This window comes from Buceros rhinoceros, unplaced genomic scaffold (genome assembly GCF_000710305.1).
Source record: "Buceros rhinoceros silvestris isolate BGI_N320 unplaced genomic scaffold, ASM71030v1 scaffold4829, whole genome shotgun sequence".
Lineage (NCBI taxonomy): Eukaryota > Metazoa > Chordata > Aves > Bucerotiformes > Bucerotidae > Buceros > Buceros rhinoceros.
Window position 1 is genome coordinate 24,709 of NW_010431972.1, and position 25,722 is coordinate 50,430.

General features: G+C 38.8%; 1 protein-coding gene across 1 annotated transcript; it reads right to left on the bottom strand.

Annotated features, from left to right (window-relative positions):
* Positions 1-3,310: 3,310 nt before the first annotated feature.
* On the bottom strand, positions 3,311-24,004 carry SLC30A7 (solute carrier family 30 (zinc transporter), member 7; the record flags this gene model as incomplete). Its single annotated transcript, XM_010143590.1, has 9 exons — positions 3,311-3,561; positions 6,159-6,308; positions 7,310-7,400; positions 14,902-15,037; positions 18,008-18,058; positions 19,623-19,778; positions 20,665-20,791; positions 22,354-22,441; positions 23,874-24,004. Coding segments are annotated over 9 exons (978 nt in total), but the record flags the coding sequence as incomplete, so codon positions are not given.
* Between the last annotated feature and the right edge of the window lie 1,718 nt (positions 24,005-25,722).

Genomic DNA, 25,722 nt, shown 5'->3' on the forward strand with positions numbered 1-25,722 from the left:
CCCTACACTATCCTCATTTATAGTCAACAAATTATAAATTTCTTCTTATAAAAGCATCAAGTTGTCATTCAAATAACGAAAGTGCTCTCTTGGTCAGAAAACTCCAGACTTGCACATATGCTTCCAGCAGTCGGGTAAGACATAGTAAGCAACAAAAAGATGCCAAAAGTTACTCAAATCGATATTGTGTAATTATAACCAGCTTATGACTTTTTCAATCAATTTCCCATACTTAAAAACTCTGTAGATGTACACACCTTAAAAAAAACAAACGAACACCATGACCAAACACACACAATTACCGCTCAGGCAGATTTTTACTTGGAAACGAATTGTACCACTTGTCTTTTCCTTAAAAAAGCTACAATAGCGGCCAAGCTCAGCAATTTGGGCAGCACTACAGTATTTCTGCAAGTCCAGGACTCCAAGTCCTGAAACACGTTGGTATACAAATTATTTAACCCAAAGCCTACTCTTGGATCATGACTCAATTGCAATGCAGCTGGCTGCTGCTTGCCTTTGAAGGGATATCAGTCAGTCTTCTGAAGCCTCGAATAGTAGTAATACCAACTATTAAAAAAACAAAACAAAAAAGCATGCTGTCAACCAAGAAGCAGCAGGCTGTATGCAACATACTACAAAACAATATGGAAAGGCTTCTGCCCTGTAATCACAACTGTATTTGAACTACCTTTTCTGTGAACATATATGCAAACTGTTTTAAACTGCAACACTCAAATCTGCTCGACAGATTCTTGCGCTCTACCGTGCATCCCGTAACCTTCAGATCCGACCCTCCAGTCAGGAATTCCCTGCCTGGCAGAGCATCTGCAAGGTGAGATGGGGAGGGAGCCTGATGGGGCACCAGGCAGGAGGCCCAAAGACGGCGATGCAGAACAGTGAAGCCAGCTGAAAAGGCACGCTGCATCCCCAGGAGAAGCAAACAGCATCAGTAGCCAGCAAGAGGGATGAAGAAGGATCTGAAGGCTGGAACAGATTGTAAAGGTTAAAAGCAACATGTATGTGGCTTTTTACTGCTATTTTTCTTCACGCTCAGTGTTCAGTTCCAAGCACAAGAGCACACCTCCAAGATTTGTACAAAATCGACATTCATGTTTCAACATCTCATCTGGAAAATCCAGGAACCACCTATCAATTTGGCAATGTCCTGGTTTCAGCTGAGACAGAGTTAATTTTCTACCTACTAGCTGCTGCAGTGCTGTGCTTTGCGTTTAGGAGGAGACTGATGTTGATACATCCACGCCGATGTTTTCAGTTGTGGCCAAGTAGCGCTTATCCTAAGTTCAGGAATTTGCAGTTTCCCCTGCTCCGCCAGTGCGCGGGTGCACAAGAAGCCGCGAGGCAGCACGGCCAGGACAACTGACGTGAACCAGCCAAAGGGGTTTTGCATAACGCAAAAAAAATTTGCAGTTTCCCCTGCTCCGCCAGTGCGCGGGTGCACAAGAAGCCGCGAGGCAGCACGGCCAGGACAACTGACGTGAACCAGCCAAAGGGGTTTTCCATACCGCAGCATGTCATGGCCAGTACATAAACTGGGGGAGTTGGCTGGGAAGGGCTGATCACTGCGCAGGGACTGGCTGAGCCCCGCTCAGCAGGTGGTGAGCAACAGCATCGTGCATCACTTGTCTTTTCTTGGGATTTAGATCTTTTTGTTATCTTCCTTTTCATTCCAATTATAATAATTATTTTATTTCTATTATGAAGCTGTTCTTATCTCAACCCATGAGTTTTACTTCCTCCACCCTGGTTCTGTTCCCCATCCCAACTGGCAGGAGGGGAAGAGTGAGCAAGCAGCTGTGCTTAGTTGCCAGTTGGGGTTAAACCACGACGGGCAACAATTGTGTTTTCACATCAAGAGTTCAAAATTCAGGTGCTGTATAGGAACTAAAGAATGAATGCAAGAAACTCTTCATCTCTGCCGTGAATTCAGCAACATCAGTGGTAAGCAAACAAACCATTTCTGCAAATGAATCTTCGGTACTTGCATAGTGCCTAGCACTTACGATATAGACATAGCTTCAGAGGGCTTTGATTTCAGTATTACCACATCCCAGATGCCAGAAGAATACTTAAAATCCACACCAGTCAGTAGCAGCTATGATTTATCAGAAAAATGCCTGGCTTGGTTTTTTACACCACAATGCTCTGTAAAATGTCCTCTTATAAAATCTTCCATTACTAACTTAACTACCATAGCGCAGTGGAATCATCATCTGTAGGATAGCAAATAGAGCAGATTGTCTTTGAAAACAACGTTCAGATCTGAAAGGGTAAAATTATTATAAATTGTAGAAAAATAAGACAGACTAATGTTTCTGGAAAAAACAACTTACTGCACTGAGATTTTTCTTCTTCCCCATGAAAACACACAAGGCTACAGTAAGATAGTAAAAAATATCAGACTGATCAACCTGGAAAAAGCATACCCTTAAACAGCGTGAACCATGGTCCTTATTTCCATGTCAGGTATAACCACCAGGAACAACTACGTGAGGTTTTGGAAAGGCAGAAGCTATCTCACCTATCACTTTAATAAAAGTTATTATGAAAACCTATTAAAATCAAGGAGACTAAGCTTTCACAAACAATTTAGGGATTTAATTTTTCCTATCACGTAATTAGGCAGATAAAAACTTCAAGCATTGCTTCCATCATCAGCATCTTCTCTCAGCTGCCTGTTGTCAGTGACTGTGAACATGAGTAGCATTATGTAGTCTCTTTACTCTCAACAGTATGAGGAGATTAAGAACCAGAGTTAAATCTAATATTTTGATGAAAATAATTTCCACAAGATACATGCAACAAAATATCCAGCTTGTTTTGGAAGCAAGTCTCTTCACAACAGCCTTGCCTTTTACATTTAGAATTATTCTGTCTGTTTGGTAAAATAAGAGTGTAAGGGAAGTCTAACATCTATGGTTATGCAAGTACACCCCCCCCCCCCATACATCACTAGTAAATAATCAGACTGCATACAAGGTATTTGTAAAAGTAATAAACCCCTCTGATGCTCCGTATTTACGCTGGCAAATACCCCTCCTGATATAAAAGGCACTTTGAAAACCCAATATGGTTTGGTTCATTAAGTTTGCAAAGTACAAACAATTGTACAAACATACAATTATATAGAAGCATGTCAGCCACTGTGACATTATCTACAAAACAAGTTTCCAATTGTTGATAACACTGGGAATGAGCAGTGGTTTCAGCAGCTTTACTGAAGACATGACAGGGTTTCCAGTACCACAATCTTAGTAAGTAAAAAACCCTCAAAAACTTACAAGTTTAGGGGGCACAAAAAGACAAGACCTAAAGTCTGTAACATTCATTCAATATTTACTCCTTAGAAGTGAACTCCATCCATAGCTCAAGGGCAGAAATCTATTCAGTCAGTTCCAGAACAGTGGTGGAGGCAGGCTCTGTCTTGAGAAGTACGTTGGTATACCATTACAGTACAGAAAACTTTGGTCCAACAGCAGTTTCAGAAATTCACTACATGGCTGCGACATCAATCTGTATGTAAAGCTGTCTTACTCCCGCCTATAGAAAAGAGAAGGAGAGTTAAAAAAATACCAAAATTGTAAAGCCAAAGCCATTTAACTGTCTTGAACTCCAGTCCACATCAGTAAGTTACCTAGCAAAAACACTCAGCACCCTCTTTCTCTGCAATTCATCTTCCATATTTAGCACATCACTCACCGAGATATTGGCAATTTGGAAACCTACGAACTTTGAGAGCACGGCATGAATACACAGTTCTTCACCCAGTGAAGTCGAGTGCACATAGGTAACCACATTTTACCATTAGGTTTGCTACATCGCCTTTCCTGATTCATCCTAAGCAACTTTGACACGCGAAGCTGCACAAAAGCAATTCTTCCTGTCTTTGGTTTAACTTCCTGAAAAGCAATCTGCTGGAAGAGCTATCGTTTAAACTGGAGCTAAGCACAGGCCTGTAACATGGATTTATTGTTCGAACCAGTACTATATCACAATTTTAGCAAGAAGCAGCAATGGCTACAGTGAACTTACATGTCATCACGACACATTACAATAACTTTAGGTAAAGGTATGTGAACTGTACAAAAACCCCACTCTCCTTGGAAACCCTACTAAACTAGGCTTTGATGGACTTGCTTAGTTTTATTATCATTCAGTATAAAACAACATTAAAAAATAATTTAGTCATTCATTTTAACCTCAGTGGCAGGCCAGCCACAGTGTTGTGAGGTTCACTGGTTATGCAACTTGATCTTGAAGGCTGAACATTGCTAAAGATCAGATTGTCTTCAAGTACCACCAACATTCCTATAGCTCATTTGAGTGGCAAAACCAACTATCAGTTAAGATCAAATGAGGTCAAATATTACTGAGAAAAATCTCTACTTGCTGCCAATTACTTACTACCAAATTAGCTTTAATATGTTCTGCAGAGTCCTTCCCCGCAAATATCCCGTAGTTTCAAACTACACAGTCTGCAGAACAAGCCATGCACACTGATTTCTACCTACTCAATCCAGAGCTGTATGTGATGGAACATCTCAAAAAGGACCAAACTTTATTCATAAAGTTTGACTTTAGAATATTTGTAACAACAAATTGTCCTTCTCTTAGCATCTAACACAAACCCAAGTATGTGTGCGTATCCTTATTGGGTGACTGACTACTTTAAAATTCCTTAAACTTCAAGGAGTTCAAAAGAACTCAGGCACTTGGGCAGCACATCATAGGGTTGGCTTCAGTGGTGTTTCTCCTGAGAGTCCAGGAGAATATGCGAGATGCATCATACACACCCAAATAAAATAACCCAGTCTGGAATTTTTAATAAATCTCATAAACACTTAATGGAAGAGGCGCTTATCAGATGCATAAATGACTCACTAACCCATCACATACAGCAGGTGCCAATGCAGTAGACCAATACAACATTTGGAACGAGGAAAAGAACGTGCATGTGAGCGCACAAGGACTTTCCCCGTGGTAGCAAGCTATGAAAAGAGTATTTGTGCAAGCACTTAAACTGTTGACAGAAGGGTTTTTTATTTACAGTATCAAATAGACCTGATCAGAAGCCCCCTTTCTTCACCGTCCAACTGACTTGGAGAAGTCGGTAATTTACACATCTCCAAAATATCACCCTTTACCTTACAGTATTTTGTTAACTAAAGCACCAGCTGTAAACAGGAATGTTTGTCTCCTTTTCAGCTACAGAACTCTCCCTTCCTCAAAAGCAGAGAAAGGACATTATGGAAAAATATAATCATTATTTCCAATGCAGTCCTCCAACATCAAGAATAAAACCATGATGTTTGGCTCTGGATGGTATAAGAGAGAAGTAGTTTCCAGCTTTATTCTCCACAAAGTTCTCTCCCTGAAGAACAATTTTGTATTTTATCTAATAGACTCTTTAGGTTCTACTTCTAGTAGCTGTACTGAAATAGGCAGCTAAACTGAATCTTCTGTTTCATGGTTAAAAGTATAAAGAAGGAACAGAAAAATCTTCCTGAAAATTTTAAGATTTTAATCTTAAGGCAAGATCTATCAACTTCTAATAACATTTCTGTTGTTCACAAGAATTCCAGCACCACATATCAGCTACAAGTGCTATCAGATACTAAGTATGTAAGAAAAGAACCTGAAGGGAAAGAGAGAGAACACACTGGTCACAACATGACAACTGGTGGTTCATTTTAACTAGTGATTACCACAGCATGGATGCTACTAAGACAACAAAATATGCAAAGAGCAAGGATTCTTGGAAGGATAGAAATCGATGACAAATAGAGCACCAGCACCACAAAAAACTTCAACAGGTCCAGTCTGTGGTCGGAAGCCCTATCACGAGGAAAGACTCATCTACTTTCCTGCTTCCTCATAGATCAGTATAGGGTTTCACTTTAATTTGATACACCTCAGACAACTACAGCTGTTATTTCCATTAAGTGGCATCAAAAAATAATGCAGTAATTCCACCTACAGTACTGAGTATTTTTAAATTGTTCTATACAGCTGGAACAGAGAAGCTTTTCTAAACACACAGAGAGCAAAACCAGAAACATTTTATTTTTCTTGGTAAGAATTACAATCATGCAACAGGCAATTTACACCGAGATGTGATTTGCACTAATGAGACATACCTGAGTAAAAATATTATGAGTCTGGCTTAGAATCCACCTTCCATCAGCATCAGGTGCTACTAATAATTTCAAAGTCCCTATGTAAACATCAGTACAGAGGGTCCAGAAATGCGGATCATGTAAACTGTAAACTCCTTGCAACTGCTGCACCTAAAAATACAGACGAATAAAAAACCCACGTGTATTTCAGAAAATGTTTGTATTATGTTTTTTTTACAGAAATTATTATAAAAGCCAATTCATTCTTTTATTTCTAGTTCATTGTGCAATTTGTGATATTTCACTTGAATTCCTTATTACTGTACCTCAGTAATTCTAAGGAAGGTGAAAACATACAAAATCATGCCACATACATAAGGGTTGTATCTCACTGCATTTACATCCTACATATATTTTACTGAAACCATTTCTAAGAACAGTAGTGTCCTAGAGAGAAAAGTCATAGTTAATTTTGAGAAGTCATTCAATTAAAACAGTAAGTTTTGCAAATGCAAAAATTCTCATAAAACAATTTGTGAGAGATTCTATTAAGAGAAACATGTTAATATTTCTGTAAATATTTTGTGAGGGCTTCAGCTTGTCTTGTCAAAACCCTTCTTCTTCTGTCCAATTTTAGCAGACTCCATGTAAGGATCACAATCCTGTAACTTCCCGAGGAAAGACAGCACTCCCGTAAGTGCTTTGTATTAACTTTGCCAAAGTGCTCCCATGTTCAGCTCGTAACACAGTAACAGGTAAGTTAAGCAGGAGTACCAGCAGAGGTCAAACCCAGTCATCTCCTTTATATTCTTAGAAATACACTTCCAATACTCCACCTCACTTTACTCGGAACTCAATTTTGAGGGAGACAAAAACTGAACAAAACCGAGAAACAGCAGGCACTTTGTATCAGCACAAAGTACTTTGAGAGGTAAAGCTTCATGGTTTTTTTCTAAACCAACGTGGCCTGTTTTAAGACACAAACTGACTTGAAGATACATAAAATTCAGGACTTGAGAAAGACAACAATCAAACAGGTGTCTCCATCTGTACCATCTAAGGAACTTTTCACAGGCGTTACTGGAAAAACATCACAAAATATCCTCATACATACAGCTGAGGCTCATTTAGTCAGCAGCTTGATGTGAAGCAAAAATGGCCTAAGAGCTCACCCTCTGGTAGCACTGAGGCAGGGCATTTTCCAGCGAAGGAGGAGTTCGCTGCATCAAAATTCCAATGGATTCTTTTAAAAGCGGAACAATACTGGAAAAAATAAAAAAGGAAGTTAGCTACTATTACATTTTCAAAATATGCAGAGCAACATGACATTCTTTTATACTCTTGAAGACCTTCTTTAGCTGTTTCACCAGAAACTGAGACAGTTGCCATGAAAACCTGGTACAGGAAATACAATGACAAAACTGCTATGGTGTCTTTACGGCAAGATTACTTCTCCTCCCGATTTTCCAGTGACAACTGGTGGATGAGCACAAAAGATTAATAGTTAAATCATGGGATTTGAGATGCAATCTCCTACTATCTTAAAAGTTATAGGACAAAGAGGCTGAGAAATACAGCTCAAAACCAAAACCTACTTCAATGGCAATCACAACCAACCATAAAAATATGGAACTGAAATGGTTTTTGCTTTTGTGTTTGGCTTAAGGCATATTTTTCTTATGAACTAAGATAAAAATCGGGAGACCATAAAACAAAATTAGTATGAACCAGTCCAGCTATAACAAAGTTATTTTGTCAAAAACAGATAACTTAGCATATTCTTGAAGTGAACTAAGTGCAGGGTCTCAAGGATGAAACATTTGGAAGCAATTAGAGGTTCCTCCCAGTCAAATGGTCTTGATTAAACAGCAAACCAAGAAGATACTTAATACATTTTTTTTTATTACGATTACTTCCCCCCCTCCTTTTTTTTTTTTTTAACTAAAACCCATCTCACAAGCATTACACCAAAGGGAGCTGGAGCTGCCAAAATACCATTGGTAAACTGATTTCAGTTTAACTCACTATTTATTAGGAAGCAAACCTGCACTTTAGAAAACTTGAAAGATCAATACAAAAGTTCCGGATGCAAACTGAATACAAGATTTTTTGAACACTGACTCCATCTCCATAAATTTAACAAGGCCCCTGCAACATAGGCATCCAAAGGCTTCAAATACCCACACGTGTACAGGCTGCATTATTTTTTGCCCCAGGAAAGAACAAAAGTAATGGAGGACACAAGAGCTTGCCTTTTTATTGGAACATACCACTAAGAGTGAAAAAAAATACATGGAAGAAATCAAATGCAAAAATGACTGATTTGCACAACTTATTTACATTTTTTCATAGAACTGATATACTTTTATCTGATGGAATGGAAATGAATTGGCAAGTAGGACATTTGGAGAGACAACCTAACAGAAATTTAAGACTAGCAGGTCAAGTATGTTAACACATTAAAAAAAAAAAAAAAAAAATTTGGTCAGTGAAACCAGTTGATTCTTTCTGGAACAGGATGCACATTGAAAAAGAGGAAGGCAAAATCTATTAGACAGCTCCTCAGCTGAAGATATATTGAAAATCAAGAACTCCTTCATTCTTACAACCTTGTTGCCTAAGAAATTGATCTTCCAAAGTTAAGTCTATGCCATCAGCAGGGTGTGTACAACCTCCGCAGACTGGCAGGGGTGCATTTTTAAGCGGCACGTATTGGAACCATTACCTCACAATCAACTAACATACAGAAAGGTGAGTGGGGAAAGACACTCCTCTCCCGGTACTGGTGGTACAGCTGACAAGATAGTCTCCCTGCTGGAAAGATTTCACCTATTCATGTTTTTGTCATGGCTTCACACTAAAGCTTTAGGAGAGAAACCTCCTGTGCAAGAGTTTGGCAATAATGCTGCCCAAGTTACGCTTTTATCCAGACTTCACAGAAAAGAATACAGTTAAATCAGGATGTGGCTTGACACTCCAGGTGAAAGTTGACGTACGTCCCAGGTCACACCTCCCTCTTCTAACGTAGACACAGTGTTCATCTACAAATTTATCTTTTGCAATACTGAATAGGCCAAAAGACAGCTGCAGTGACGTGATATGCCCTCACAAAAGCTGTTAGAGCACAGAAGCCCACGCAGGCACCGCTGCATCCATAGGGACGCTATCTTACAAGGTAGTCTTTCACTGTAAGCCAAACTAATATAAACCACGGCATCCAGTTTTCTGAAGTCTCAGGTTTTCCATTGTTTCTTTCATACTACTGAAGTACAAAACCTTTAATTAAAACCCCTAACTCCACACAGTATGCTCTTGTCTTAAAAGCACACTAAAAAATAGTATTTCTTAATCACCAGGAGGCACTAAAAATATTAGTTCCAACTCATGTGACTGAAGAAAATGCTAGGTAAGATGATGACACTAAGCAGGCTGAAAATGTGGTTAGAAAACTTGACCAAACTTTCCGTTTTTTTGATTAGTCATTAGTTCAAAATACACATGGTTGTCTCTGAAGCAGCTATTGCACTGGTAGTTCCCTCTTTTTTATTATTTATGAAAAGACTATAGAAGAAAATAAATAGTGCTGAATTCTCACCAAGTGGAGAGTTTTTTCATACATAACCAGTCTGTAAGCTCTGCTGCTAAAACAGACACCATTTTTCAACGGTCTCTGATTACTAAGCCTTGACTCTAAAATATTGCACTCTCTTACAAGACAGCAGATTCAGAAGAGGCACTAACTCACAGCGAGACTTGGGACATAAACATATCCTACAAAAGCCATAATAGCAAAAGCAGCTGATGCATGCAAAAGGAGTTCGCCGGACAACACACTTCCACACGGTTACAGAGGAAGCGAAAGGTGCTCAAACAGATAAAAGCTATTGTGAATCTGGTAAACCCAGCCTGCAGTGGCTTGATCAACAATGAAGAATGGAAGCATCAGACTCTTAATCAACTTGCATCACATTCAGATAATACACACATTCCAGTCACCTCCGGTTTATGCCACTGTTTTGTAGCTAGCAAGACTCTGGCACTGTCATGATCTTGGACAGCAAGGCTGAGAACAGCGCCACGGTAAAGAACCCTTAACGCAGTCACTACAGACACAGCACAGCAGGAAACTCATTTAGTGCTCTCAGCATTATAGCAAACAGACGATATTTGCGATAGATTTTGTGGAAGGTAGACAAACACTGCTAACACTGAAGACCAGCTATGGTTCTTCAAATACTATAGCTGAAAATCTACACCCAGATTTCAAATTTTTTTTTTCCAGTCACCATCCACATCCGCAGTGCCAAAACTGTCATCCTATTTCAGAACTTCAACAAAATTTTTCTGTTAGGCAATGGCAATTTTAATCAGACTGCAGGTTTTGCTCAAGACAAGGAACACAGGTTTAAGGTTTACTTTTCCAACGTTATATTGGCTGTTCTTATAACAATGCAGTATTTTGATTCTCAACCAAGTCTGGCAGGTACCACTACCCTGTAAATAAAGGCAGTGCATACCATTTAGTATTGATTGCACAAACCACCAAAGTCAAGCATGCCAGTTTGGGGGAGTTTTGCTATTGATGAAGGTAGCACTTCATTTAAAAAGCAGGTTTTTGCACCGTTATGCCCTAAACATTATAGACATTCATACCAAACACTACAGGCAGGCCCTCCCCCTTCACACTGTACCGTGTTCAAGCAGCTTTAGACTTTAGGTAAAAATGATGCAACCCATGGAAACAACGTCACTAAACGACTGAGGTGAATCGCCCCATTTCTTTGACCACTTAATATGTAGTCTGCAAGCACTATCCAGTCTAGCATATATTTAGTCTACAGTGCCTTTCTAGAAACATGTGGCTCTAATAGTGGTTTCGGACAAACTTCTTGCTTTATACTGGAGTTGTGGTTTTTGCCTGGTGATTAATTTCACATAGCTGATTGAAATACTAAAATGGTTTCAACATGTCAGAATAAGGCTTAGAACCCTAAGGCTAAAAAAATAAATGAACATTTAGTTTTAAAACACTTGAATTAAAAGTACTGCTCGATTTCTCCGTGCATCAGCACAAGACAAAACAGGTTAAATGTAAGAGGCTGTTCAGCTTTATATTGCAATGATAAAGTCCTTTAGTCATCCTGTACAGGTATTTTTTGTGATCTTCTAGCAAGCATTGCCATCAACTCAGACAACTGAACAGAGAGGACCTGCTAATAGGATCAGGCAAGACTCAAATAAATCAGAGAGCTGCCTAACACTGAAGCAAACAAACACTCAACAAAATGAGCGCACCTTTTCGAGATCTTTGTCATAGGAAGACTTCATCTAGACACAAGCAATCCTTGATTATGTGCAACAATTCCCCTCTGCACTTGCATGCAACTGATTTGATATCCTGCTGGCTTAATAGACAGTTACATGGAAAGGAATAAAGATTTTCGTTCTGCCTTCATTCCCTCTTTGGATGCATAAGTATCTCAGAAAGAATACAGATTACAAAAAAAAAAAAAAGCTCTGGATCAAACCAATTCCCCACCCATGCCCCGTACAATCTAAGTGAAACTCAGACCAGTAAGCAGTAACTTGGAGGATACATTACTGAAGCCAAATCATTACCAGGTAAAGTGGTATATGCACATTTTATTCAGTAAAAGGAAAAAACCCCCTTCACTGAACCTTCAAACAACTAAAAACATACCAAGTATTAAACACAACTTCACTGATAACACAGGAATTTCTTAATTTTGTCTTTCTTTTTTCATGTAACATTTTCCTGAACATTTCCTTCTTAAAAGCAAGCTATTAAAAAGCTCCTCAGTCTCATGAACCTCTACCAGCATCTTATCATCACCATCTCATTCAGCTTTTTATCTCAAACATTAAGTGTACATGGATAAACAAAAACATTACTTTTACAATTTAAAAGAAAATCTATACAGCTTACATTTTTGCCTGATACATTTGAACTACACAAAATGTTCTACACACATTTCTAAAATGTATTCATTTTGTACTTAATAAATCTAATAACCTGTATGAATACAGAATCACCAGACTTTCAACAAAAACACAACTTACTGCAACGGCGTAAATAAATAGCAACAGCTACTTAATGACCTTAAAGTACAGTAAAAATGTAAGTGCACTACAATATCCACGTTTTGATTAGGTATTTGCTTGGACATGCAAAGTGGAACATATTAATGCAGATTTACTGGTACATACTTTTAAATTAAACTATGTTTAATCATCAGTTTCAGGAAAATCATGAAATTAATGGCAATTGTTTTTTGTAAAATTTGAGACAGAATTCAGTGAGGTAGTTATTTGCAATTTCAAGAAAATTTGAATATATACTCAGATAATGAAGCAGCTAGAGTTGAGAAACAAAGTTCTTGGTGATAGTTTTGTTAGTCAGCTACACTCATCTGCTTATTTCAAGTGAGAGCAAAATACCATGTGATTTCATAAATACAGATCCGCAATAAAATAAGCTACTATTTAGATTTAAACCAATCAGCTAAAATACTGTAGTAAGAAGAGACAGCACCTTGGGATTTGTACACAGCCCTGTTTGAAAGAAGCAAAGCTTTACAGTCCCAACCAGGGGAAAGTTCCCAGACAGCATTAAAACTTTTGGACAACTTCATCAAACTGGCCTTTGCATCTCTGACGAAAAGCTATGCTTGCTTCATTACAGCCACAAAGAACAGATCCTGAATTTTTAAACACACATGAACGGGTCCAGATGTACTCTCATCCCACCCACCTTATCAAAGGTGGTTTAACTAATAAAACATGAGTAGGCTAGTCCACACAAGTAAAATTGACAAATAGTCCTATGAAACAGCAGACAATTATTTAGTCTAAAGAAAAACACCTCCCTCCCCAAGTTATTTATGCAGGTTGCAGATAGGCACACAAAATCTAGGAATCCCTGTACTGGATATTAAACATCTCCCTCCTCCTCACCTCAAACCCATACACACACCAAGAGCAAGCAAACAACTGAAAAAAAGGAATTAAAAAGCTAGATACAGCTTTTGCCACTCTGTTTTTTTGCAAACAATCCTTTCCCCCTCAATTTTTAAATTTCATATTTCAGTATAATCTTTTCTCTAGTTAGATTTAGGTGCCTTTACTAAAGTCAAACACCATAAAAAGGGACTCAAGCTCTCAAAGAATATCCATCTGAAACTGTCAGTCATCTTGTTTATGATCTCACTTAAGAGCACTTCAAGGAAAGCCATCAGCAACTAAGTCTGTTGGACTATTGAAAAAATTCAAAAAAAAACCCAACCCAGACAACCCTGCAATTAGTGTTTGCTCCACTGCTGTGCCAGGTTGTGTCAGTCTGCAAGAAATGCTGGCTTGTTCCTACTGACTGTGATGCAGCTGACTGCACCCAGCATTAATGATTCTAGAGATCATTTATAGCGTCATGGACCAACAAGATAATGTTACAGGCTGAAGTCTACTATCAGTTCAAAAGACACATCAAACAGTGAACTCCTGCAGCATTTTCAGCACGGAACATGGGCCTCAGATGTTCCTCCTCACTGTGCTAGAAGACTTATAAACAGCTTTATTACGAAACCTCTGTTATGGAAGGTAGTCTTCTTCCAACCTCTGTATGAATGGAAGGAAAAGAATCATCTCACTCTCACGGTATTTTCTGATCAGCACTCCACGTGTGCTTTGCTGTACACTGTGCTAGAACCTTAAAATACAAAGCGTGTGGAAACCTGTGTTTTACTCAGCTATTACCTCAGCAATAGTTTCTTCCCCCATGGTAACCTGCACATTTTCTTTCCCATTTTTTGATGTTTCAGTAATAGAATTAGTTTGTAATAATTTGCCCTTTATGAAATTACAGGAGGTTGAAGTAAAAATGTTAAGTTTATTATAAAGTGGTAATTTAATAGTGATCTCGAGCACACAGATTTCTGCAGGCATTAAGTACCGAAAGCATTTTACCCTGCTCTGATACACAGGGAGACTCACATCAATAATTCTGCGAATGCTCCCAAGCATATGGTATAAACATGCCATCTATGGTATATGCATAAGTAGCTGCAGCTAATCACACGACATTCACCACTGCTGAGGAGTCAAAGGTGGCCAGTTACTAGGTTGTAACTGGAGCTGTGGCACTCTGCCCTATGCCACCATTGAAACTGCTGCCAGAAAAGCCTCAATAACAGCATCACTGAATGAAATGTTTGCTTGTCCAGTCTAATCCAAATAGCTTCACATTTACAATCACCTTAGTAAGCAACAACCGGGAAAGCCCAGAACTACCTGAAGCATTTCCATCAGATAGTAAAAGAAATAAGAACGTCTCAGAATACAAAAAAAAAAAATTACCAGCCTTGATTTGTCAAGAACAAGGGTGCATCCTGTACCAGCAGGCTCAACTCTGCTGCCCTGAAGCCATTCTGCTCCATTTACTGGAGGACATTGGTTTACATAAGCACATACTAAAACCAGAGACGAAGCTTTCTACACTTTGAACCTGAAAGACATTTTTGTAATATTATGCAAACAGGGGTAAAATATGCAAAAGCTGAAGCTGTAGAAAAGAAGCACTGTAAGAGCACTCCAGAAGAACTGTAGAGAACAGAGGTAACATGCCACTCTTGGAAGGAGAGCAAACATCGTAAGTTACTAGCCTAACAGACAAACCTTCTCTCCTCAGCTGTGATTTGTGCTGTAACTAGCACCAAAACCACTACCAAACATCAGTAACAGCACCACTTACCTTACACCTATAAGTAGAGCTATCAGCATTGAACAAATCGGATCCGCTATCATTAGACCGTAGTTCTGCATCAATATAGCAGATATAATTACACCAATACTTCCAAGCGTGTCTGCAACAATGTGCAGAAATACACCTGTAAAAGATTAATTGGTATCAATCATTACAACTCGAAATTCTTAAAGCTAATGGAGTATTTAAAAGGCAGTTTATGAGAAGAGTTGCAAGAATTAGGTAACATGATCTATGCTTGTTAAACTCACAGTAGATTTTTGGTCAAACACACAGAAGATGATCATGGGATTTCCACAAAGATGCAGAATATAGAGCATTTGAATAATGTGAATTATTTCCTGCACTTAAGAGTAAGGGGTATTTCATGGCATGGCTAAATTTTTATAATTCAATACCCAGCCATATTACAGTAAAGAAACTCATGTTCTCTGTTGCCTACAGAAAACATTAAGTACTATCTAAGATGAAAAGACTGTTAACAGAAACAGCTCTGTAAAGTTTTGAAAGATGCTAATGTTTCATTGACAGTATCTTACTTGAAGAAATCCAAGACATATTATTTTGAGAACTGAACAATACTACAGACATGAACAACTTCACTCTTATTTTGAAGAATACCACACTACCTTGAAAGACAAAAAACCAAGCACTTTGCAGCTAGCTAAAATCCAGCCTTTGGAGCTCTCTGGTGGCAATGACAGGAACAGTCACAAAGAGCTTCTTGCATATAACTCTTCAGAGTCAGATAATACCTTCTCACAAAAAAAAAAATGCACCACTGCAAATCAGCTCTTTAGTGATTTTTTCAAGTCTACATCTGTACTGGCTCTGGCTGGGATGGAGTTTTGTTTTCTCCATAGCAGCCTGCATCATGCTGTGTTTTAGGTTTGTCACTAGAACTCTGTTGAAAACACATCAAAGTTTTAGCTATTGCCAAACCGCGCTTGCACAGCATCAAGGCCTCCCGATTCTCACTCTGCCCCCACAGTAGCCTGGGTCAGGCAAGATGCTGGGAGGGCACGTAGCCAGGACAGCTGACCCAAACAGACCACAGGGATGGGTATTCCATACCACGTAACATCATGCTCAGCAATAGAGCTGAGGAGCAGTCTGTCTAAATCAGCAGTTGCTCAGAGATTTCCAGAGCATCGATCTGCTGGTGGAGGCCGTGAGTGATTGTCTTTGCATTGCTTGGGTGAGATTGTTTTGTTTTCATCCTTCTCTTACTAAACTGTCTCTCAGTCTAAGAGTAGTTCTTGCTTTTACTCTTCTAATTATCTTTCCTGTACCACTGCAAGAGTGAGTGAGCAGCTGCTTGGTGCTTAATTATTGGCCAGACCCAGCCCATCACAGTATTACAAAATTAAAATAAACTTAAATAAAATTGATTTATTTTTATATGCTTCAAATAAATTGTGCCTTTCATGAAAAGACAGATTTTCAAATACCTTCTACTGACGTATTGAGTGTACATATGAACATATGATACAGTATATTATAAATTCTGGGAGAGGTTGAAAACGTTCCTTGTCAAGGACTACCAACAAGCCAGAAAATCATTAAGAGAAAACAGTCCCCCTGTACTCAGTGAGTACAGGGGAGGTCACACCTTGAGCACTGTGTCCAGTTTTGGGCCCCTCACTTCAAGAAGGACATTGAGGTGCTGGAGCGGATTCAGAGAAGGGCAATGAAACTAGAGAAGGGTTTAGAGAACCTGTCCTATGAGGAGTGGCTGAGGGAACTGGGAAGGTTTAGTCTGGAGAAGAGCAGGCTCAGGGGAGACCTTATCGCTCTCCACAACTACCTGAAAGGAGGCTGTGGGGAGGTGGGGCTCAGGCTCTTCTCCCGTGGCTGAGGGAACTGGGAAGGTTTAGTCTGGAGAAGAGCAGGCTCAGGGGAGACCTTATCGCTCTCCACAACTACCTGAAAGGAGGCTGTGGGGAGGTGGGGCTCAGGCTCTTCTCCCGTGTTATGAATGTCAGGATGAGAGGGAATGGCCTCAAGTTGTGTCAGGGGAAATTTAGGTTGGCTATCAGGGAATATTTCTTTACAGAGAGGGTCATTACGCATTGGAACAGGCTGCCCAGGGAGGTGGTGGAGTCCTCATCCCTGGAGGTGTTTAAAAGCCGTGTGGATGTGGTGCTGAGGGATGTGGTTTAGGGACCCCTGGTAGTGCAGGTGAACAGCTGGGCTTGATGATCTAAACGGTCTCTTCCAACCAAAACAATTCTGTGACTGAATATTTCTTTACAGAGAGGGTCATTACGCATTGGAACAGGCTGCCCAGGGAGGTGGTGGAGTCCTCATCCCTGGAGGTGTTTAAAAGCCGTGTGGATGTGGTGCTGAGGGATGTGGTTTAGGGACCCCTGGTAGTGCAGGTGAACAGCTGGGCTTGATGATCTAAACGGTCTCTTCCAACCAAAACAATTCTGTGACTCCATATGTCAAATAATTACGTAATACATTACTTTCTCCCTCTGACTTTTGAACACACAAAAAAATTAAGCAAAGCTCAGACTTGACATCTAAACTATCAGTAATTTATTTACTCTAATGCTCGGGAGATCATGAACTCCAATACTCCTTCAAGCAATTTATAGTGAATTATCATCTTGTCTAAACCAACTGTAACAGTCTGATGAAATGGAAATTTTAAAGCCAGGTACCCTTTAACAATTTTATCAGTCTGCATTTTTCAAATACATTCTACCTGAACAATACTGTTTTTCACTTTCCAGAGCATACATTGCAGTTAGGCTCCTTAGGTTTCTGCTTTTAACCTCTTTCCTAGATTTTCATTGTTTGATTTTCCAGCATCAGTAACAGAAGCTGAATCACATCTTTTGGGATCTCTTTTAAACTGTTGACACAGCGTTACATTTAGAGTTCAGTGAATGTCTCAGTGTCCAGCCGTGCACAGGGTTTGGCACTGCTCTGTTTACAGGTGGAAGGGGACCTCTTAGAGAAACCCATAGCTCCTCTAAGAAAATCAGAGCATCTACCCAGAGGCACCCTTTAAAACAGATGAGTGACAAACAGTTGGAGGCAGGCAAATCACAATAAAACTAATAAACCACTACACTTACCATACCTTGTAAAATCTGTTTGCTGGATCCAGCCACCCCTTCAAGAGAATGGTCATCTGTGAAGACAATTATTGGCATATTAACCTACAGAGGCTCTCTCCAGTGTTACATTCTGTTATGGTCTTCCTTTCTGAAACTTCTTGAACAGACACGCTGCTCACAATGACTAGCTTTTACTCATTATTGTTTTATCACACAATTAAAAGTCTTAAAACTAATTTTTAAAAAGATATCACTTTACACAACAGACTTTGTATATGCGTACATAAAAAGATCAACATTTGTTTTTAAGGAAAACAAACTGAGAAACCAGACCTTTCTAGTATTTCCCAAAATAAGGCCCCCTCAAGAATACAAGCCATGCACACAAGCAAGAAGAGTAAGGTCAAATGAAATTGCTAACCAGAAATATTTCACTTAAGCAAGCATTCCTAATGAAAAACAAAGATAAGATTTGGAGAAGGTAGAACTAAGTAAAAAAATCCTCGCATCCAACCACATTAACACCTTTGTGGGACGCGTCAGACAGATATTTTAAGAAAAACTTGTTAAAGGATAGCAAATGACTTACAGTGAATATATAAAATAACTTATGCAAAAGTTTATTTGAATATCAAATTGCACTAAATAGTTACATTTGCTGTCCCACTGGGGTGGGGGTCAAGAAGAAAGCAAGGAAAAGGGCAGGAGTGGGGGTATCCTGCTTTCCAACCAAACTCCAGGAGAACACTTGGAAAACAAATTTTCTAATAAAAACAGCAAGGAAGGGATAAGTAAATATTTCCATAGTCTTTGTCGCCTTCTGTCTGCAAGTTACCACACTATTCCCTGCTCTGAACGCGCACATTTTCAGTCACATCGGATTCTAGTTTATGGCTTAGGCCGAAAGGATTACAAGGCTTTCACTTGCATTGTTTCAAACAGGTAGTAACCACACTGCCTCTTCTCCCGTTAGCGAAGGCTACTGACAATACTTTGTATGGATGTCTCTTCACAGATTGTTTGCCTTTCTAGAAAACATTTAAGCACATCTGAGATACCAAGTACATTTTTCATAACCAGCTGTAAAACAGATTACAATTACACAAGATGGGGGAAATTTTATATTTCAAACCAAGTACAACATATCAATCCCAAGTATCCAAAGTAAAATTGCTTGTTCATCTTTCCTAGTAACTTGATCTGTAAAATTATTCAAATGGAGAACACTAGCAAAGCAGCTTAACTTTGTCTATTGATTTTAATGAAAAATTGAAACAGAGCCCTTGATAACTCATTTCATTATACTGCTACAGCTTACGACTGTTTTATCGTTTGCCAAGACTGTGAACATTCAAAATTATGTGAACGTTCAAAATATTATATGAACATAATATTACTGTGAATATTCAAAAAAAGTAGGCAAAACCAAACCTTTAAAAACTAACACTGAACTTACTGCAAGTGAAACAGCATTTACCAGAATGAGCCACAGAACATGGTGGTGGCACAGCACGCCATACATTTAGTGAAACTACTTCCACGTACGCTCACAAACAAGCTGCCAGCACCCTTTTTTTTCCCCTCCAGTGAATCATTAATAGCAAATTTAAATTGAGACAATATTAACTAAGTACTTACCGTGACAATAATGCTGACCGTGAGAGTGTCCATGGCTGTGGCCATGATCATGAGTTTGTCCGTGGGCATGTTTATGTTCATGGCTGTGACCATGGCCTCCATGACTGTGTCCGTGGCTGAGACCACCATTAAACAGGGAATGGCTGTGTTCATGCCCTATAAATAAATACCACTGTCAGAGTATAAATTTAAGTGCTGAATAAAAGTATGATTCCACTTGTTTCTAAGCTACTGGAAACCTAGTAATCTTTCAGGTCACCTTAAGGTACGGTTTTAAATAAGTTAAGAAAATTAACACAGGCTGTCACACCTTAATCTATGCTGTGCAGCTGTATAAAATAAATACCTGATTTGAGAAGTCAAGTGCCTTTATATATTCCCATTTCTCAGACAACTTGTGCTACACTTTTTGTACAATTAGATACAAGCACATTAAATGTAGCTGTTTTAAGAAACCAGAAATCGGCTATCGCTCATGCATTAAAAATTCCTACTTAAAATGCTGCTTAAAGACCAAAGACTATTTTCTTCCACCAGCCTATACAAGTTTATATGTTAAAAGAGATTAGCAATTAGCTTTGCAGAGGAAAAAAACCCAACAACAAAATGTTTACCATACCTATTTAGGCAAATAAATCCTGCATTTAAATTCAAAAGACACTAAGTTGAAAAGCACCTGCAGCTGAATCATCCCATACTTAAAACTTGGTTCAGACACTGTTTCATAAGACCTAACTTAACTCCAGCTCAATTTCATCCAAAAGCCCCTCCGCAAATCTCTTCCAATACAGGTGCAGAAGAGTGCCTGTTCCAGAAAGCAGATGCTGCAGTTCTAGGTCATCCAGTTAACGGATACTAACCTAAGAACAACAATGATATACTAGGGCTAGTGATAAAACAAAAGACAGTATTGCAACAAGTCATGTACACATTTGCCTAGGATTGCCACTGAGAATCCTGGGGTTCTCAACGGAGGATTATAAGGTTCTGGAGCACGGGGTGCCAAGAAAGGAAGCAGTACTGAAAATTATAGACATCCTACCAGAGCCATGTGAATGCCCATGACCTCCATGTTGAAAAACAAATATTCCTATAAGATTTACAATGAATCCTAGTATAGAAACAGGAAGAAGTCTCTCATGATGCACATCAGGAGGCTCAAGTGCTCTCTAAAAAAAAAACCAAGAAGCAAACGTAAAGTTTTACAATCTCTTTACGTTATTAAGAGGCACTGAAAAAACTGCTTAGCTACAGGAGCATTCTCAGACAAACAGGCATATATAAAGACATAATTAGAAACTACTCAGGACTTTTGGTTTTGGGGATGGTACACAGACTAATTCTGAACTTGTCTGAAGTTTTATTATTAAAGCTGTGAAAGTATAGAATAATACTCTAATCATTTAGCTATCTTTTATCATAAGTTTTCATTATGCTGTGGAATGTGGTTCAATACCGTATGGAGACATTCAAGTTTGTTGCAGTGTGGATTGTCTAAGTCATCCAAACAATTTCCAAGAGTCTAGAATGCCACTTCTTTTCTCCTTAGAAAGGTTAGAGGATGAGGGGAATTAAATTAAATGAAGACTAAGAACAAATTGTGGCACAATTTGCACCTGAAGCTAAATGTCGAAGAGTATAAATTGCTTTTGAGAAGGGAGAGAAACATTGACCATCTGTCCACAGGAATGAAAGGTGCAGGCAATAGCAAGACAATGAAACTTTCAGCAGATGTAAATTTTTCAAGTGACAGAGAGAAAAAGGAGTCACCATCACAAGCAAAGGAATACTTAGCATGGGAGACAAGACCAACAGAAAAAGAACGATGTTTCAACATTACCCTTGACCCTTCCAGTAGCAGTTTTTAATTTTTCTAGTAAGTTTTGTTGCTGTTTCTAGATTTGGAGTGCAGCTTTCTCAAGCGTTTAGGCAATTTCAGCCCATTCTGTACTGATTTTGAAGTATTTACAGGCTTATCTAAGTACAAGATCCCTGAAAAGCTCTTCCCAGTTCTCTATTAATTAAAAAAAAAAAGAATGTATTCTGAACTAGAAGACTAAAGAAATTTACAGTGCATCTTCCATTAAAAAGTAAAAGCATTATTGCAAGCTGATGATAATCAGTTATCAATCTTACGCTTCATACTACTACACTTCAGTGCAGACACCCTCAACATCTAAAGTTTCATCTTGGAATTATCACCTGAACCATCTTGTAAAAAAAAAGAAAAAAGTCAAGAAAAGTGCCTTTGTAAATGTTAAAGCCATTACTACTTGCCATTTATATCAGACTTCAAGATCTGGAAGATAATGCTCTTTAATGAGTTAGTTCAACTTCTTCCAGAAATTGAATGTGTTTCCATTTCTTATGGCTAACTTCTCTCCTCTGAATGCCTAGTTTTTGCCTTTCTTTCTTGGCCTCATCTGTCCTTTAAGAGTGAGAAGTAAAGATCTTTCTATAATATATTTAACTGGCTGAAAAAAGGACAGGGTAAATCTCACAGAATCTTTACATACAATCAAAATACTCTATTCAATAAGCTAGTACAGAGTCACTGAAAAAGCTGGGCTCCTGCGTCATAAAACAGCAATGTCAGATAGCCCTATTTTCTGTTCCAATCACAGATTTTTAAACAACTATAAACACAATAAATTTCATAATTTTATCCCCGTTGAGTATGCTCTACAATAGAAATGGGACAATTGATAGCGCAATTTACTTCATAACATACCTCGACACCTTCAGAGAAAATGAAGAATGCTGTAAAGATGAGGAATAAACCATTTACAAAACCAGCAAGTACTTCTGCTCGAACATACCTGCAAGAAACAAAAAAAGCAGATATTACCATGTCCATTTAAACACTGAAAATAAAAAGCAGAACTTAAAGGCTAGAGTACAAACTCCTGGTTCACAAACAGTTGTATTACCCAGGGATTTGCTAAAGGGAAGATGCAGAACATAAACTACAGATAAGCATATGAAATTCACTATGTTGTATTTTGACAGGAGTTACCTGATCTAGATGAAAGAAAACTTTAAATAAATACATCAAAATCTTCCTATTTAAGATCACCTCTATTGGGAGTTATGGTAGAAACATAAAATAGAAGCCATAAAATAAGATAAGCAGTCTGCTTATGTAGAAGCCTGCTGATGTAAAGCTCTGTTTAATATCAAACAGCCATACATTAATTTACTCCCCCTCTAACAGGAGGATTTTTAGTAAAAGTTTTAAGTAGAAATTAATTATTTCAGCTAAATTTTTCCAGTAAAACCAGCCAGGTTAGAATAACACGTAACCTCAACACAGCAAACATCAGAATTAATAAATCATGGCTGTTCTCTAATAAATGGAACGCTAGCTTTTTAAATGCAGAGCAGTAATTAATACAGAACCTGCTTTCATTGCAATTAGTTTATAGCACAATCAATTCTTCCTAAATTGATTTCTAGGCACACTGGAGTTTCCACCTTAAAGTGCTTTAAGTTTCCAACTGCATGATCCATGCTTAGGCAAGACAGCTGAAGCTAAACGCCGACCTTCAGATCAGTAACGCTATGGGAAATGCAGCAACCCATGTTACAGGTCATTTGCTGTTAATTAATCACTATCACCAATTAATAACATTGTATCACCAGAGCACAACTGCAGTGTGCAAGGGAACCAAGCGCCCTTCAAACAGAACTAGCTGCAGCAGCTATGTCCATCAAGGGCATTATGGGATGACATACCTCAGCCTTGAGGATCTGCATTAATGGTAGCCACAGCTGTTGGATCCTGCTGGGTCTGAGGAGCACGGGTGATAATCCCAGGTGCAGCATCACTGAGACTTAGCTCCTTTCAGTTGTAACTTTCTGTTCCAAAGCAAGCATGGGGCACCAGCAGTCTTGAGATTCCCTGTAACGCACCTCACTGCGCCGTGAGGACCAACCTGTGATGTGGCTGCTCTTACTCCACCAGGGCCATGAACACATGACAATGCAGGGCAACTTTCTGCTGTGTAACTTGTTTCCACTAATACGATCACAGAGATCTTAGAAGTGATAAACCTTTGCCCCAAAACCAACACCTTCACATTTTTAGTATTTCTAGTCGGACATTAGAAGTTTACGTAACTCACCTTAAAAACCCACACTTTCAACACAGTTTTTTCATGTTCTGCAAAGAAAGGGTTTGTTCATACAATGAAAAATTACCACCTAGTAATTTACTGAAATACATTAAGGTAACAGCCTGAAGTTTCTTACCCGTATGAGAAAGCATCATTTGACCTCCATTTTGAAATAACAGAAGCTGCTAATCCAGCCAGTAGAGCAGTACAGTCAAAAAACATATGAAAAGAATCTGATATTAGACCTAAACTGGAAACGAACAGAAAAAAAAAAAGTTATGTTCCATACACTTGCTACATCATGTATGAAAAAACAGCATTTAACCTTTTACCCATTAGCAGAATACACTGTGCATCTAATCTTCAGACAGGTTTTTGCTAGCACAGAGTAGAAATCCACACTCCAATACAAACATGATGACAAAACTACTTTTGACAGCTTAGGAAAGGCACTTTGGAAGAGCACTTGGCAAAAAAGTCCTCCTAGCATATGATTTTGGTGGTCACGGGGGGTGCTTTCCACTGACGCAAATGAAAGCCCCTGGAATACCCACAGCCACACCCCCCACCAACATAATTCTAGTGGCAGGTACTTGTTCTTGTATTTTGATTTATAGATTGATCATATAAGCAAATTCAGCTACGAAAGTGTATACACACAAGTTGCATTTAAGTACTGACCTCACATAAGTTTGTAAAAGTAATATTTCACATCTAGTTAAAAAAGAAAATTAAGTTTAAGGAAACTGCTTTTGAATATCTATTCTATGCAGTGTATACATAGTCCACACAGAAATAAAAGCAAATATTTGCCCCATCTGTGCTTTCAGCTGAATGGATCCAAGTGAGAAGAGTATTGGAACAATGATGAGCCACTGCTTGTAAAACGTATCAGTCCTCAAATCTTTGTCTCATCAGGTGCAAGGCACAGACTAGAAGACACACACTCCCCTTTGATCTAGAAGCTAAAGGAAGCAGAGGCTGAAAGACCATTTATAAATGGTTTATTTCAGTGGTCAATACACAACTAGAATCCGGACTGACAATCACAGGAGAAGTTTAGCATGCTGGTTTACTCTACAAAGTGCAAAGCAATTTAACTTGCTTCACAAATTACTGAAGTCAGTAGAACTTGTATCAGTTTGTAGGCTGTATATAAACTGGTTTCAACACCACACACAGCTGTTGCCAAATTTTACTAAATTACTTATCGTAAACAGGTTTGCTAAGTCTGCAAGGAAGTATGTGCATTGAAACCCAAAAACTGGTTTATACTTGAAAAGCATCTGACACACTGATGAACATTTCTTGTTACAGTTGTCCCAAAAGCTCCATTTTCCCAATCCTTTGGTTGTCCAAGAACAATTACATACACAACTCAGTTCCTGGAAACTGAAGAACAAAAAGCAAATACTGGCAGTAACATTTTCTAGAGGATAACCATTTTTTCACACTGAAGTAAAACACAAAGTTTCATGAGCCAAAGTTTGAACTACTTTAAGAAACCAAACCCTTCCAGCTTGAATGAAATAAATTTCAAGATTAATATGAAGTGCTTCAGATGAAACATTCGGCTGTGGGAAAAGTGGGTTCAGAGGAAGGAAGAGAGAAAAAAAATCTCGCTCTCTGTGTTTACATATATACTTTATGGATACATAAAGAGGCAGGTATACATACGACTATAACACATTTAAGGCAGAGGATAATGGCATCAGAAATTGTCCTTAGGTGCTCTAGCCACCAAAGCAGGAAAAAGATGAAGTCACTCTGAACAAACTTTAATGGAAGACCAAAGGTTTTAGCTGGATGCCTATGAGGCAGCAGAATGGAACTCCCTATTGAATTCTTGAAAGGTGTAGGTGACAGCTTCCCCCAAATCAGATGACATTCCTCAGGAAACAGCTCATTTTAGGTTTGTTTCTGAGCAGTAAGAAAATCCAGGAGGGGGGGGGGGGGGGAACAACAAAAAACCACAAAAACACAGT